Genomic DNA, 15,676 nt, shown 5'->3' with positions numbered 1-15,676 from the left:
CGCTGAACTGCAGGACGACAGGCACTCAGATGAGCTGTCCGGGTGGCTGGTCTCAGACGATCCCGCAGGTGAAGAAGCCAGATGTGGAGGTCCTGGGCTGGCGTGGTTACACGTGGTCTGCGGTTGGGAGGCCGGTTGGACATACTGCCAAATTCTCTAAAACGACGTTGGAAGTGGCTTATGGTAGAGAAAGGAACATGCAATACTCTGGCAACAGCTATGGTGGACATTCCTGCAGTAAGCATGCCAATTGCACACTCCCTCAAAACTTGAGACATCTGTGGTATTGTGTTGTGTGACAAAACTGCACATTTTAGATTGGCCTTTTATTGTCCCCAGCACAAGGTGCACCTGTGCAATGATCATTTGATCATTTAATCAGCTTCTTGATATGCCACACCTGTTAGGTGGATGGATTATCTTGACAAAGGATAAATTCTCACTAACAGGGATGTAAACTAATTTGACCACAACATTTGAGAGAAATAAGATTTTTGTTCGTATGGAAAATGCACTCACACATGTGCAGAAATACGAAAAGTACTTTGTCTGAAGTAGGGCCAGTCGAAATCAGCAGGGAAGTTACCTCATTAATCAATTTGTGAACTGTACTATCTGCATATTCAATCAACTGTGTAGCAGCAATATTTGGTTTGCTTTGAATCAATTCCACAGATGCATTTTCCTTTCAATAGATTCCTGGGAGGTTCTAGTGCAGAGTCTGACTGGCTGTGATCACAGAGAGTAAGAAGAGGACAGCCAGTGGGAGCGAGAAGGAAAACAGTGAAGCATTAGAGAACACAATCCGTCATAACTGGTCCCCCTACCTCTGCGGAAGCACAGTTCCCGCTCAGCCCAGTCAAAACTGTTCGCTGCTCTGGCACCCCAATGGTGGAACAAGCTCCCTCACGACGCCAGGACAGCGGAGTCACTGACCACCTTCCGGAGACACTTGAAACCCTACCTCTTTAAGGAATACCTGGGATAGTATAAAAGTAATCCTTCTACCCCCCCCCCCCCCCCCCCCCCCAAAAAAAAATAATAATTATTATTATTATTATTTTTAAAAAAAACACATATAAAAAAATAAAATAAAAAAATAATATATATATATATAAAACAAATGAAAATTAAAAACACTCTAAAAAAAATATATATATATATTTTAAACATTTGAAAGAAATTCAAAAAAAAAAAAAAAAGTCGCTCTGGATAAGAGCGTCTGCTAAATGACGTAAATGTAAAATGTAAATGAAAATGTCTGGGATCTTCTATTTCAGCTCATGAAACATGGGACCAACACTTTACATGTTGCGTTTATATTTTTGTTCAGTATATTTAATCTATACATGTCATAGGTTCTTATTGCTAAGTTAGTACATGCCTATACATACAGTTGAAGTCGGAAGTTTACATACACCTTAGACCAAATACATTTAAACTCAGTTTTTCACAATTCCTGACATTTAATCCTAGTAAAAAGTCCCTGTCTTAGGTCAGTTAGGATCACCACTTTATTTTAAGAATGTGAAATGTCAGAATAATAGTAGAGAGAATGATTTATTTCAGCTTTTATTTCTTTCATCACATTTGCAGTGGGTTAGAAGTTTACATACACTCAATTAGTATTTGGTAGCATTGCCTTTAAATTGTTTAACTTGGGTCAAACGTTTTGGGTAGCCTTCCACAAGCTTCCCACAATAAGTTGGGTGAATTTGGGCCCATTTCTCCTGACAGAGCTGGTGTAACTGAGTCAGGTTTGTAGGCCTCCTTGCTCGCACACGCCTTTTCAGTTCTGCCCACAAATGTTCTATAGGATTGAGGTCAGGGCTTTGTGATGGCCACTCCAACACCTTGACTTTGTTGTCCTTAAGCCATTTTGCCACAACTTTGGAAGTATGCTTGGGGTCATTGTCCATTTGGAAGACCCATTTGCGACCAAGCTTTAACTTCCTGACTGATGTCTTGAGATGTTGCTTCAATTTATCCACTTAATTTTCCTTCCTCATGATGCCATCTATTTTGTGAAGTGCACCAGTCCCTCCTGCAGCAAAGCACCCCACAGCATGATGCTGCCACCCCCGTGCTTCACGGTTGGGATGGTGTTCTTCGGCTTACAAGCACTCCCTTTTTTCTCCAAACATAACGATGGTCATTATGGCCAAACAGTTCTATTTTTGTTTCATCAGACCAGAGGACATTTCTCCAAAAAGTACGATCTTTGTCCCCATGTGCAGTTGCAAACCGTAGTCAGGCTTTTTTATGGCGGTTTTGGAGCATTGGCTTCTTCCTTGCTGAGCGGCCTTTCAGGTTATGTCGATATAGGACTCGTTTTACTGTGGATATAGATACTTTTGTACCTGTTTCCTCCAGCATCTTCACAAGGTCCTTTGCTGTGGTTCTGGGATTGATTTGCAATTTTCGTACCAAAGTAAGTTAATCTCTAGGAGACAGAATGCGCCTCCTTCCTGAGCGGTATGACGGCACTGAGTTTGAAGGTAGGCCTTGAAATACATCCACAGGTACACCTCCAATTGACTCAAATCATTTTCTGGAATTTTCCGAGCTGTTTAAAGGCACAGTCAACTTAGTGTATGCAAACGTCTGACCCACTGGAATTGTGATTCAGTGAATTATAAGTGAAGTCTGTAAACAATTGTTGGAAAAATGACTTGTGTCATGCACAAAGTAGATGTCCTAACCGACTTGCCAAAACTATAGTTTGTTAACAAGAAATTTGTGGAGTGGTTGAAAAACGAGTTTTAATGACTCCAACCTAAGTGTATGTAAACCTCCGACTTCAACTGTACCTCTTTCAGTGTATATGCTAATAATTAATTCCTGGGTACTAGTCATTTTACTTACTCCTGTTTATCTGCCCCTCATGGCATAGTTTATGTGTGTCTTAGCTATTCAGGCCATGAGGTAAAATCTCTCCCCATTGTTCACACTCACTCATTAGGCCGACCAGTGATGTCATTATGCCCAGAGTCACTTCCTGGCCTCTACCAACATGGCCGTTGTTTACATGTTAGCATCCTAGCATGCTACCGCTAACTGTTAGCCTTGCTAGCCTCTAATGCTATTCATAGCTGCTACCTGTATATACCCTTTCTAGCCTGAAGCATACTAGCCTGTAGCCTAGCGTGCTCGCATACAGCTATTGCCTATGTTTATCACAGCCCTTGGCATACTAGCCTAATGTGCTAACTTCTACTGTTTAAATTGTGTGCTAGGTTAGGCTAGTCCCATGTTCATTGTGTGTTTATTCTGTGCTACGTCCTGCTTATTAGCCCAGTGCAATTACATGCTAATCCCTTGCCATTACGTTGTGTACATTACTGCTGCATAGCGGTGCTATTACTGTTAGCCTGTGCTACATGCTACATTGCTATTAGCCTTCACTGCTAGGGAAAGGGAAAGGAAAAGGGGGATACCTAGTCAGTTGTACAACTGAATGCATTCAACTGAAATGTGTCTTCCGCATTTAACCCAACCCCTCTGAATCAGAGTACTCTTGTGTAATATATTCCCTGTTTCTTCTGTTCCATTACAGAAAACCACTATACACTACAACACTATCCCTACCACTAGCTCCCTCCTCTGTAAAGTCCTGTGTGTGTCTGTTTGGTGTGTGGCAATAAAGTGTGGATTGAATCCCTGTCTCCTGCTGGTCAATATCAGTCCTCTTACCAGGACTCTGAGACAGTTGTACCTCTGTGGAAGACCACCACTTGGTGGCGCTCTTTTTCATGGTCTCTGAGAAGTACTCTTGGACAACTGTAAGGGTTTTCTACAGGATCATATAATGTATCATAGTCAAACACGGTTAACATGGGGGACATTAAAGTATCCTTACCTTATCTGAATACACAAAGAACAGGATGAGTAGTATCAGCTCTGCCAGCAGGATTATCAGCAAGACAATGAAGAACTGCAAAAGAAAGGGAGATGGAGAGAGAGAGGGGGGGCGAGAGAATGAGAGGGAGATGGAGAGACAGAGAGAGAGATACAGAGGGAGAGAAAAACAGCGAGAGAGGGAGGGAGAGAGATGGAGAGAAAGTGAGTGCCTGAGGGACAGTGAACATGCGAGGAGGAGGAGGTTTAATTGCTCCACTGATTAATCTTCCACGGACGCAGCTCAGCACCTCCTCACTCCTTCAACTAAATATTTACTCTATCCCTTCTTCACAGCATGTGAGCGCAGCAACCGGCAGATTCAGAAACTCAATTTGCGGAGAGTTCTATTAATTTTGCACTGTTTGCTTTGCGTTTATTATTTGTGTCACGTTCTATATGAAAAAGGGATCACAGTGAAAACCGCACAGAGTTGTTTATTGAATCTTTAGGTGGCCAGTTCAGTGTTAGACTGTTTCATTGAATATTTTGTATTTTGTTGGCAGGTCCCACAAAGTTTGTTTGTCATATATCCTCCGGGTGTGGAAAGTTTCAGGAACAGCTTGTTTAGACAAAAAGTTAGTGCTCTGATTACGGTGTGTTTGTGTGTGTATGCGTCCGTGCGCGCACACACTCACTTTCATGTCTGCAATGTCGGCCGAGTGTGTCACACATTTCGATCTTGCCTTGAATTTTGCGATGGGCTCATTCAACTTGTCTAGCCTAGGCGCAAGCTTCCTGATGGAAAAGGTTCTCTGACCTTTATATATTTCAAATATTTCCAATCCAAAGAGAGTTTGTTCACAGAACAACTTCACAGATAATATGTCAGGCCGGTACCTCAGATCTGGCTGGCCCAAAGAGGGCTACCTCCAAGCGTTCAACACCATAGTGCCCACAAAGCTCATCACGGCAAGTGGTACCGGAGCGCCAAGTCTAGGTCCAAAAGGCTTCTTAACAGATTCTACCCCCAAGCCATAACACTGCTGAACAATTAATCAAATGGCCACCCGGACTATTTACATTGACCCCCCCCCCCCCTTTGTTTTTACACTGCTGCTACTCACTGTTTATTATCTATGCATAGTCACTTTACCCCTACCTACATCTACAAATTACCTCGACTAATATTGACTCAGTACCGGTACCCCCTGTATATAGCCTCGTTATTGTTATTTTATTGTGTCACTTTTAATTACATTTTTTACTTTAGTTTATTTAGTAAATATTTTCTTAACTCTATTTCTTGAACTGCATTGTTGGTTAAGGGCTTGTAAGTAAGCATTTCACAGTAAGGTCTACACCTGTTTTATTCGGTGCATGTGACAAATACATTTGGATTTGATATGACTTAAAGATGCACTATGCAGAAATTGCTCTGCCATAGTAGGTCACCTAATTTTAGTTTATGTGACAAAACAAGCAAGTATAGTGTAGAGAATCATTGTACCATCTAAATCGCAGTGAAATATATGTTCCATACCCCAAAATATTGTATTTTCAGCTGTTTGAAACTGGTGTACAAAACCGAAAGTAAAAGATGCAAAAACTAAACTGAAGACCCGTGTGGCTCAGTTGGTAGAGTTTGTCACTTGCAACGCCAGGGTTGTGGGTTCGATTCCCACGGGGGACCAGTATGAAAATGTATGCACTCCCTACTTTAAGTCGCTCTGGATAATAGTGCCTGCAAAATAACTACAATGTAAGACCGGGAAGCAAAGAAATAGCGCACATAGAACAGATCTCCTGCTTCTTAGACTTGCTTTCAATGAGAATGACAGATCTATAACTTACATTTCTATGTGAATTTGGTTACATATTGCAGCTTTAACAGTGATGTGCTATGAAGCTTTTACACCAGAGTTCATTACTTATCACTGTGGTGTTCTGGCTGAGATCCAGGCTCTCCCTCTATCTTTCTATCTTTCCGTCTCTCTATTTCTCTTTCTTTCTGTCTCTCTATTTTTGTCTTTCTCTCTTTCCATCTCTCTCTCTCGCTTCATGCTATACAAAATTGTTAAAGCAGGTAGTGTAGACCTAGTGTTGTGCTGATGCAGACTATTCAATATGCTTTTAACTGATGTGTTAGCTAGCTGCTCCAAAGGATTAGAGGTGTTTGAAATTCTGACAACTTTTCAAACTTTGCTAATTAAATCAAACTTGAGATAAATCTCTTGAGTTAACACTTCTCCGGGAACAACATGAGTCTAGAGTATTCTTTGTATTAAATAATTCAGCACTCTCAGTTTTCTTTTTACCAATACAATGAATGTGTCATTATGAGTGCTACATAATTCAAGCATGTGACACAAAGGGCCTCACACTGACAATTATTTCAATCAGGCTGTGACCATGGCAATGGAGGAATGGGAGACTCCCGCCATGGCTGGCACTCGGGTCTAATTTTCTCTGTGAGCCCCCAAGGTTTTTACTGAGGATTCATCTCCCCCGTTGAGCTCATTAGCCTGGCTGCTCTATTGAAGGCTGGTGTGTGTGTGTGTGTGTGGGACTGGGGTAGAGAGAAAAATAGATAGATGGAGAGAAGAAAGTGTGTTTGTATATGTCTGCATGTGTGGGCAGGCCAGATCATAACTCACACTCAGAAGCAGGCACTTGTTCTCCTTGATGGCTCCCAGGCAGCCCAGGAAGCCGGTCACCATGACGATGGCGCCAATGGCGATGACCAGGTTGGCAGCGGAGAGCGACGGGAAGGAGGGTGAGAAGGTGGCAAAGCTGCCCTGGGACACAGACAGCCAGATGCCCACGCCCAGCAGCCCACAGCCACACAACTGCAAGGCAAGAGATACCAGGTAAGAGAGGTAGAAAATAGAATCATCACAAAGACATGTCTGTTCTGAATTAATTGAAGTTGGTAGAAAACAAGAGGCTTATAGTTTCTTTGCAGTACTGAAACGGGCATGCATATTCACACATAATGAAAAAATATATATTCATTATGTATTTTCATAGTCTTCACAAAGTATAAATCCAAGCTAAGTGAGCATATAGATATCCTCGAAAAGGCTGTATCAGTAGGCTGACCACCCTCTTTCGCGCCAGGGGAGGAGAGAACAACAAAACAAGAGCGTTTACACCCATTACAGCACATTAACTGATTCTGTTAAGCCAAAAAGAGCTCTACCGGTGATTAGGAGCAGAAATACGTTCCGCAGGTCTGAGCAGCTTACTGGCATAGAACAAACACAGAATTACACGCACACGACCCCAACCCCCCCCCCCCCCACCACCACCACCACCACCACCACACACACACACACTCTGAATGCAGTCTAGGTACAGGGCAGGGGTATTCAACTCTTACCCTATGAGGTCCGAAGCCTGCTGGTTTTCTGTTCTACCTGATAGTGAATTGCACCCACCTGGTGTCCCAGGTCTAAATTGGATTTTGAGGGCTGTAGAGGATACAACAGCCCTCTAGGTGGAGCAGTTCCTCAGGGCTGGAATTCCTCCCCAGGACACTACCCCCTACAGAGACTGACTCACTCTGCAGGGCCTCATTGAATGTCTCACATCTAGCATGCCCTCCATTAATGCACCAGAGAGTTGCCTTGGCTCTAGTGATAAGAGAAGACAGAGCAGACACTGGGTGCATCCTGTTCCCTATATAGTGCACTACTTACACTAAAGTGCCATTTGAGACGGCAGGGTTGTGGGTTCGATTCCCACGGGGGGCCAGTATGAAAAAATGTATGCACTCACTAACTGTAAGTTGCTCTGGATAAGAGCATCTGCTAAATGACTAAAATGTAAAAAATGTAAATGTTGAGACACAGCCTGATACTGTGATGTTGGCAGACAATGATGCGCTGCAGCCCGCCATGCCGGACCGGCCCCAGTGAAATATAAGCGGAGAGGTAAGTGGTGACATTTTCCCTCTGCCTAATGGAATGAAATATCCAATGCAATCATGTTGTGAATAAGAAATCACAATGAGGTGAAATATGGTTAGATGCCGTGGTAAATCATAGCACCGCCACTCCTCCCTCCATCCCTCCTACCTTTCCCTCCCTCCTTCCTTGTGTTCGCACCAGTGCTTCTGAACACATTAACGCCTGTCAGCAATATATGGAGTAGTGTACACTAACCAACCTGCAAACCTGCAGCCCCAACTCAGGAACACAGGCAAACCTGGACGCGATAAATAATGAATCACACGTACCCCCAAGCTAAATGAGTTGTTTAATTGGACTGACAAATACAGTGCCTTGCAAAAGTATTAAACCCCCTTGGCGTTTTTCCTATTTTGTTGCATTACAACCTGTAATTTAAATGGATATTTATTTGCATTTCATGTAATGGACAAACACAAAATAGTCCAAATTGGTGAAGTGGAATGAAAAAAATAACTTGTTTCAAACAATTCTAAAAAATACATAACGGAAAAGTGGTGTGTGCATATGTATTCACCCCCTTTGCTATGAAGCCCCTAAATAAGATCTGGTGCAACCAATTACCTTCAGAAGTCACATAATTAGTTAAATAAAGTCCACCTGTGTGCAATCTAAGTGTCACATGATCTGTCACATGATCTCAGTATATTTACACCTGTTCTGAAAGGCCTCAGAGTCTGCAACACCACTCAGCAAGGTGCACCACCAAGCAAGCGGCACTACGAAGACCAAGGGTCAGGGACATATTTGTGGAGAAGTACAGATCAGGGTTGGGTTATAAAAAAATACCCAAAACTTTGAACATCCCACGGAGCACCATTAAATCCATTATTAAAAAATTGAAAGAATATGGCACCACAACAAACCTGCCAAGAGAGGGCCGCCCACCAAAACTCACGGACCAGGCAAGGAGGGCATTAATCAGAGCGACAACAAAGAGACCAAAGATAACCCTGAAGGAGCTGCAAAGCTCCACAGCGGAGATTGGAGTATCTGTCCATAGGACCACTTTAAGCCGTACACTCCACAGAGCTGGGCTTTACGGAAGAGTGGCCAGAAAAAAGCCATTGCTTAAAGAAAAAAATAAACAAACATGTTTGGTGTTCGCCAAAAGGCATGTGGGAGACTCCCCAAACATATGGAAGAAGGTACTCTGGTCAGATGAGACTAAAATTGAGCTTTTTGGCCATCAAGGAAAACGCTATGTCTGGCGCAAACCCAACACCTCTCATCACCCCGAGAACACCATCCCCACAGTGAAGCATGGTGGTGGCAGCATCATGCTGTGGGGATGTTTTTCATCGGCAGGGACTGGGAAACTGGAGCCACTGTAGTGCCTTTAATACCTCTAAGCACTGAGCACTTAAAGAACAAGCCGGCTTACATCCAGAGATGACTAATGGCTCTGTCAGCCTCTCTCAACATCATCGACACCCTCATCTAAGAGCCCCACGAAAGTGTGACTTTACTTTACAGAACATACAGTAAGAAAGAAACAAGTGTCTGACTTAAAGTAAGCATCTTCCACACTGGTGGTGTATATGAGTGTGTATGAGAGTGGGGTCTGTGAGGGTTCTGTGATGGTTATGTGAGGGCTGTGTGATGGTTATGGGAGGGCTGTGTGAAAGGGGGCTGGCCCACGGGGGCAAGGCCAGAGGGATAAACTTCTGTCTGCTGCTGATGGTGGCGTCGAGAGACGTCTCGATCCTAATGAGTCCTACGGGGTCTGGAACCCTGGATATATAAACCTGTCGTTTGGGGTCGTCAAACCCCAATCAACCCCCCCCCCCCCCCCATACATGGGGGCTTCAGGGGGTCTGCATAACTGTTTAAGACCTGAAATGGATGGAAAACACTCACGAAAACACTCCTGTAATACGTACCTCAGTCACTTAGCAACAAAAGGTTGCTGAGTTGAAAGTATTGAGATTCTACCATAGAGAATCTGTTGCTAGGGGCGCGATCCTGACTGCCTGACTAAAATTAGACCCTCTATCATAACAAACAAAAGGGAGGAGAGCTCCTGTGAAGGGTAAGGGATGGAGCGAGAGATGAGTCCATGAAGCCTCAAAGCGAAGTACAGCGTTCGATCCCTCCTGAGCTGCAGATTAGATTGGCCACCCGATGGGCATCCTATTCAAAGGGACACAGGGAGCATTTGTTCCTTCCCTCAGAAAAATAGCAGTAAAACAAACAACTAACTGCTGTGTGGCTAACAAAGAGAGAGACCGACCCAGGAGTTGTTTGTTTGAATGGCATCAGATCAAGGGAGCCTCAGCTCAGTACGGGGCCTCAAGAATGCTATAATTGTCGCTCTGGATAAGAGCATCTGCTAAATGACTAAAATGTCAATGTAATCACCTTAATAATACATAACCAACCACTCACTGGGAGGAGTGAGCCAGGAGTCCCCGATTAAACATAGAAAATGAAAATGTCAACTGGAAATGCTGTGAAAGGTTGCGTATGTCTTTATGCTGAGTGGATATGCAGATAGATTTCCCAGCTCATGAGGCCACCGCCATAGAAATAGAATAACTATAACGGAATTTCCCATTCATGTCAATGGGTCTGTGATGGCTGGAAAGGCGGCCATATTGAGTGTACCTATAGGAGTAAAGCAAGAAAACATTATTTTTTCTGTCCAAGTGTGTCTGCTGTAAGTGACTGTGAAGCCATCCAGCCCCCACTCAATCTGTCTGATCTCAGTCTATGTAATCTTTGTCTCACTACACCACTACTACCAGCCCTAATGTCAAACGTGAACAGATGTTATGTAGGGAAGCCCAGAGTAGAGAGCGAGGCCTGCCAATTGGTTGTTTGACCTTCGATGGTCGTGACTGACCTCAAGACTGCCTACTGAGATGCTTATCCGGTTTTAATTGGAGAAACTAGGTTTGTTTTCACATCTGTGTGTATTTGTCACATGCACCGAATACAACAGGTCGGTCACCTTACTGTGAAATGCTTACTTACGAGCCCAACAATGCAGAGTTAAAAAAAAGTAAGAAACGTGTGTGTGTGTGTGTGGTGTGTCAGTGTAGTACAGTGAGGGAAAAAAGTATTTGATCCCCTGCTGATTTTGTATGTTTGCCCACTGACAAAGACATTATCAGTCTATAATTTTAATGGTAGGTTTATTTGAACAGTGAGAGACAGAATAACAACAAAAAAATCCATAAAAACGCATGTCAAAAATGTTATAAATTGATTTGCATTTTAATGAGAGAAATAAGTATTTGACCCCTCTGCAAAACATTACTTAGTACTTGGTGGCAAAACCCTTGTTGGCAATCACAAAGGTCAGACGTTTCTTGTAGTTGGCCACCAGGTTTGCACACATCTCAGGAGGGATTTTGTCCCACTCCTCTTTGCAGATCTTCTCCAAGTCATTAAGGTTTCGAGCCTGATGTTTGGCAACTCGAACCTTCAGCTCCTTCCACAGATTTTCTATGGGATTAAGGTCTGGAGACTGGCTAGACCACTCCAGGACCTTAATGTGCTTCTTCTTGAGCCACTCCTTTGTTGCCTTGGCTGTGTGTTTTGGGTCATTGTCATGCTGGAATACCCATCCACGACCCATTTTCAATGCCCTGGCTGAGAGAAGGAGGTTCTCACCCAAGATTTGACGGTACATGGCCCCGTCCATCGTCCCTTTGATGCGATGAAGTTGTCCTGTCCCCTTAGCAGAAAAACACCCCCAAAGCATAATGTTTCCACCTCCATGTTTGACGGTGGGGATGGTGTTCTTGGGGTCATAGGCAGCATTCCTCCTCCTCCAAACACGGCGAGTTGAGTTGATGCCAAAGAGCTCCATTTTGGTCTCATCTGACCACAACACTTTCACCCAGTTCTCCTCTGAATCATTCAGATGTTCATTGGCAAACTTCAGACGGGCCTGTATATGTGCTTTCTTGAGCAGGGGGACCTTGCCGGCGCTGCAGGATTTCAGTCCTTCACGGCGTAGTGTGTTACCAATTGTTTTCTTGGTGACTATGGTCCCAGCTGCCTTGAGATCATTGACAAGATCCTCCCGTGTAGTTCTGGGCTGATTCCTCACCGTTCTCATGATCATTGCAACTCCACGAGGTGAGATCTTGCATGGAGCTCCAGGCCAAGGTAGATTGACAGTTCCTTTGTGTTTCTTCCATTTGCGAATAATCACACCAACTGTTGTCACCTTCTCACCAAGCTGCTTGGCGATGGTCTTGTAGCCCATTCCAGCCATGTGTAGGTCTCCAATCTTGTCCCTGACATCCTTGGAGAGCTCTTTGGTCTTGGCCATGGTGAAGAGTTTGGAATATGATTGATTGATTGCTTCTGTGGACAGGTGTCTTTTATACAGGTAACAAACTGATATTAGGAGCACTCCCTTTAAGAGTGTGCTCCTAATCTCAGCTCGTTACCTGTATAAAAGACACCTGGGAGCCAGAAATCTTTCTGATTGAGAGGGGGTCAAATACTTATTTCCCTCATTAAAATGCAAATCAATTTATAACATTTTTGACATGCGTTTTTCTGGATGTTTTTGTTGTTATTCTGTCTCTCACTGTTCAAATAAACCTACCATTAATATTATAGACTGATCATTTCTTTGTCAGTGGGCAGACGTACAAAATCAGCAAGGGATCAAATACTTTTTCCCCTCACTGTATATGTGAGTTTGTGGTTAGAGTTCAGTGAGTGTACGTCGAGCCTGTGCAAGAGAGTCGGTGCAAAAAATTATAATAAATAATAATAAAATAAGGGTGTTAATGCAAATAGTCCGGGTAGCCATTTGATTAACTGTTCAGTAGTCGTATGGCTTGGGGGTAGAAGCTGTTAAGGAGCCTTTTGGTCCCAGACTTGGTGTTCTGGTACTGCTTGCCGTGCGATAGCAGAGAGAACAGTCTATGACTTGGATGGCAGGAAGCTTGGCCCCAGTGATGTACTGGGCCGTAGGCACTACCATCTGTAGCGCCTTAAGGTCGGATGCTGAGCAGTTGCCTTTTTGAGGATCTGCATGCCAAATCTTGTCAGCCTCCTGAGGGGGAATAAGCGTTGTCGTGTCCTCTTCACGACTGTGTTGGTGTGTTTGGACCATGAAAGGTCCTTAGTGATGTGGACACCAAGGAACTTGAAGCTCTCGACCCGCTCCACTACAGCCCCGTCAATGTGAATGGGGGTGTGCTCGGCCCGCCTTTACCTGTAGTCCACGATCAGCTCCTTTGTCTTGCTCACGTTGCGGGAGAAGTTGTTGTCCTGGCACCACACTGCCAGGTCTCTGACCTCCTCCCTATAAGCTGTCTCATCGTCATCGGTGATCAGGCCTACCACCGTCATGTCGTCTGCAAACTTAATGATGGTGTTGGAGTCATGTGTGGCCACGCAGTCATGGGTGAACAGTGAGTACAAGAGGGGACTAAGCACGCACCCTGATGGGCACCCTGTTGAGGGTCAGCATGGCCAGCGATGTGTTGTTGCCTACCCTCACCACCTGCTGGTGGCCTGTCAGGAAGTCCAGGATCCAGTTGCAGAGGGATGTGTTCAGCCCCAGGGTCCTTAGCTTAGTGATGAGCTTGGAGGGCACTATGGTGTTAAATGCTGAGCTGTAGTCAATGAATAGCATTCTCACATAGGTGTTCCTTTTGTCCAGGTGGGAAAGGGCAGCGTGGAGTGCAATAGAGATTGCGTCATCTGTGAATCTGTTGGGACAATATGCAAATTGGAGTGGGTCCAGGGTTTCTGGGAGGATGGTGTTGATGTGAGCCATGACCAGCCTTTCATAAATGGCTACAGGACAGTAGCCATTTAGGCAGGGTACCTTGGCATTATTGGGAACAGGGACTATGTTGGTCTGCTTGAAATATGTAGGCATTATAGACTGGGTCAGGGAGAGGTTGAAAATGTCAGTGAAGAAACTTGCCAGCTGGTCAGCGCATGTTTGGAGTACGTGTCCTGGCATCAGAGCCGGTGTAGTAGGATTCGATCTTAGTCCTGTATTGATGCTTTGCCTGTTGATGGTTTGTCGGAGGGCGTAGCGGGATTTCTTATAAGCATTCGAATTAGTATTCCACTCCTTGAAAGCAGCAACTCTAGCCTTTAGCTCAGGGCGGATGTAGCTTAGTGCGGATGTTGCCTGTAATCCATGGCTTCTGGTTGGGATATGTACATACGGTCACTGTGGGTACGACGTCGTCGATGCACTTATTAATGAAGCTGGTGACTGATTTGGTATACTCCTCAATGCCATCGGATTAATCCCGGAACATACAGTGCCCTCCACTATTATTGGCACCCCTGTTTAAGATGTGGTCGAGGACTTCCAAAAATTCTCATTTTTTTAAAAACAAAATAGAACCCAAATGCAAAAAAAGAGAAAAATCCAACCTTTTATTTAAGTACATTACTTTGGTGGTAAAAAAAAAAATCACACATTTAGAAAAAAAAAAAGTTGAAATCATGTGTCCCACAATTATTGGCACCCCTAACAATTCCGCTGAAAATTTTTATTGATTTTTTTTAAAATATATTTTTCTGTAGTTGCTAAAGTTGGTCAGGGTATCTAGGAACTTTTAATTAGTAATTCATGACTTCCTGTTTCCCTGGGGTATAAATATGACGTGACACAGAGGCCTAATTCTCTTACCCATTTGTCAACATGGCAAAGACAAGAGAACACACCATTCAAGTAAGGCAGATTTGTGTCGACCTTCATAAGTCAGGCAATGGCTACAAGAAAATAGCCACTCGCCTTAACTTGCCCGTATCTACAGTCAGAGGAATCATTAAGAAGTTTAAAACAACTGGAACAGTGACAAACAAGGCTGGAAGAGGTCCCACGTTTATCTTGCCACAACGCACAGTGAGGAGGATGGTAAGAGAAGTAAAAAAAAGTCCTAAGCTCACTGTCACAGAATTGCATCAAAGAGTGGCATCTTGGGGTCACAAAGTCTCCAAAACAACCATCAGACGCTCTCTACATGCCAACAAGCTGTTTGGGAGGCATGCAAGGAAAAAGCCTTTTCTCACTAACACTCACAAACGTAAACGTCTGGAGTTTGCTAAGCGGCACTGGGACTTCAACTGGGATCGTGTGCTTTGGTCAGATGAGACTAAGATTGAGCTTTTTGGCAACAAACACTCTAAGTGGGTCTGGCGTAAAACAAAAGATGAGTATGCCGAAAAGCACCTCATGCCCACCGTGAAGTATGGTGGAGGATCTGTGATGCTGTGGGCCTGTTTCTCTTCCAAAGGCCCTGGGAACCTTGTTAGGGTGCATGGCATTATGAACGCTTTCAACTACCAGGACATTTTAAATAAAAACCTGATGGCCTCTGCCAGAAAGCTGAAGATGGGTCGTCATTGGGTCTTTCAGCAGGATAATGATCCAAAACATGTGGCAAAATCTACACAAAAATGGTTCAGCAGTCACAAACTCAAGGTCCTCCCATGGCCATCTCAGTCCCCAGACCTCAACCAATCGAAAACCTGTGGGGCGAGCTAAAGAGGAGAGTGCATAAGAGAGGACCCAGGACACTGGATGATCTAGAAGGATTGTGCAAAGAAGAATGGTCAAAGATCCCTCTCTCTGTGTTCTCCAATCTTGTGAAATGTTATAGGAGGAGATTAAGTGCTGTCTTGTTGGCAAAAGGGGGTTGTACAAAGTATTAACATCAGGGGTGCCAATAATTGTGGGACACATGATTTCAAGTTTTTTTTTTTCTAAATGTGTGATTATTTTTTTTTACACCAAAGTAATGTACTTAAATAAAGGTTGGATTTTTCTCTTTTTTTGCATTTGGGTTCTATGTTGTTTAAAAAAAAAGGAGACTTTTTGGAAGTCCTCGACCACATCTTAAACAGGGCTGCCAATAATTGTGGAGGGC

At 43.9% G+C, this 15,676-nt stretch overlaps 1 protein-coding gene across 1 annotated transcript in view; it reads right to left on the bottom strand.

The window, feature by feature from the left end:
- The window catches only part of LOC311134414 (tetraspanin-9-like), a gene marked incomplete at its 5' end in the record, with an annotated part of 119,203 nt that overhangs the window by 32,294 nt on the left and 71,233 nt on the right, over positions 1 to 15,676 (bottom strand). Inside the window, 2 exons of the mRNA XM_084168090.1 lie at positions 3,860 to 3,934; positions 6,495 to 6,686. Of these exons, the coding sequence (XP_084024216.1) occupies positions 3,860 to 3,934; positions 6,495 to 6,686 (267 nt within the window). The remainder of the gene's footprint in view (positions 1 to 3,859; positions 3,935 to 6,494; positions 6,687 to 15,676) is intronic.

Source organism: Coregonus lavaretus (assembly GCF_964263955.1).
Source record: "Coregonus lavaretus genome assembly, chromosome: 9".
NCBI classification, from domain to species: Eukaryota; Metazoa; Chordata; class Actinopteri; order Salmoniformes; family Salmonidae; genus Coregonus; species Coregonus lavaretus.
This window is presented reverse-complemented; position numbering and strand designations above follow the sequence as displayed.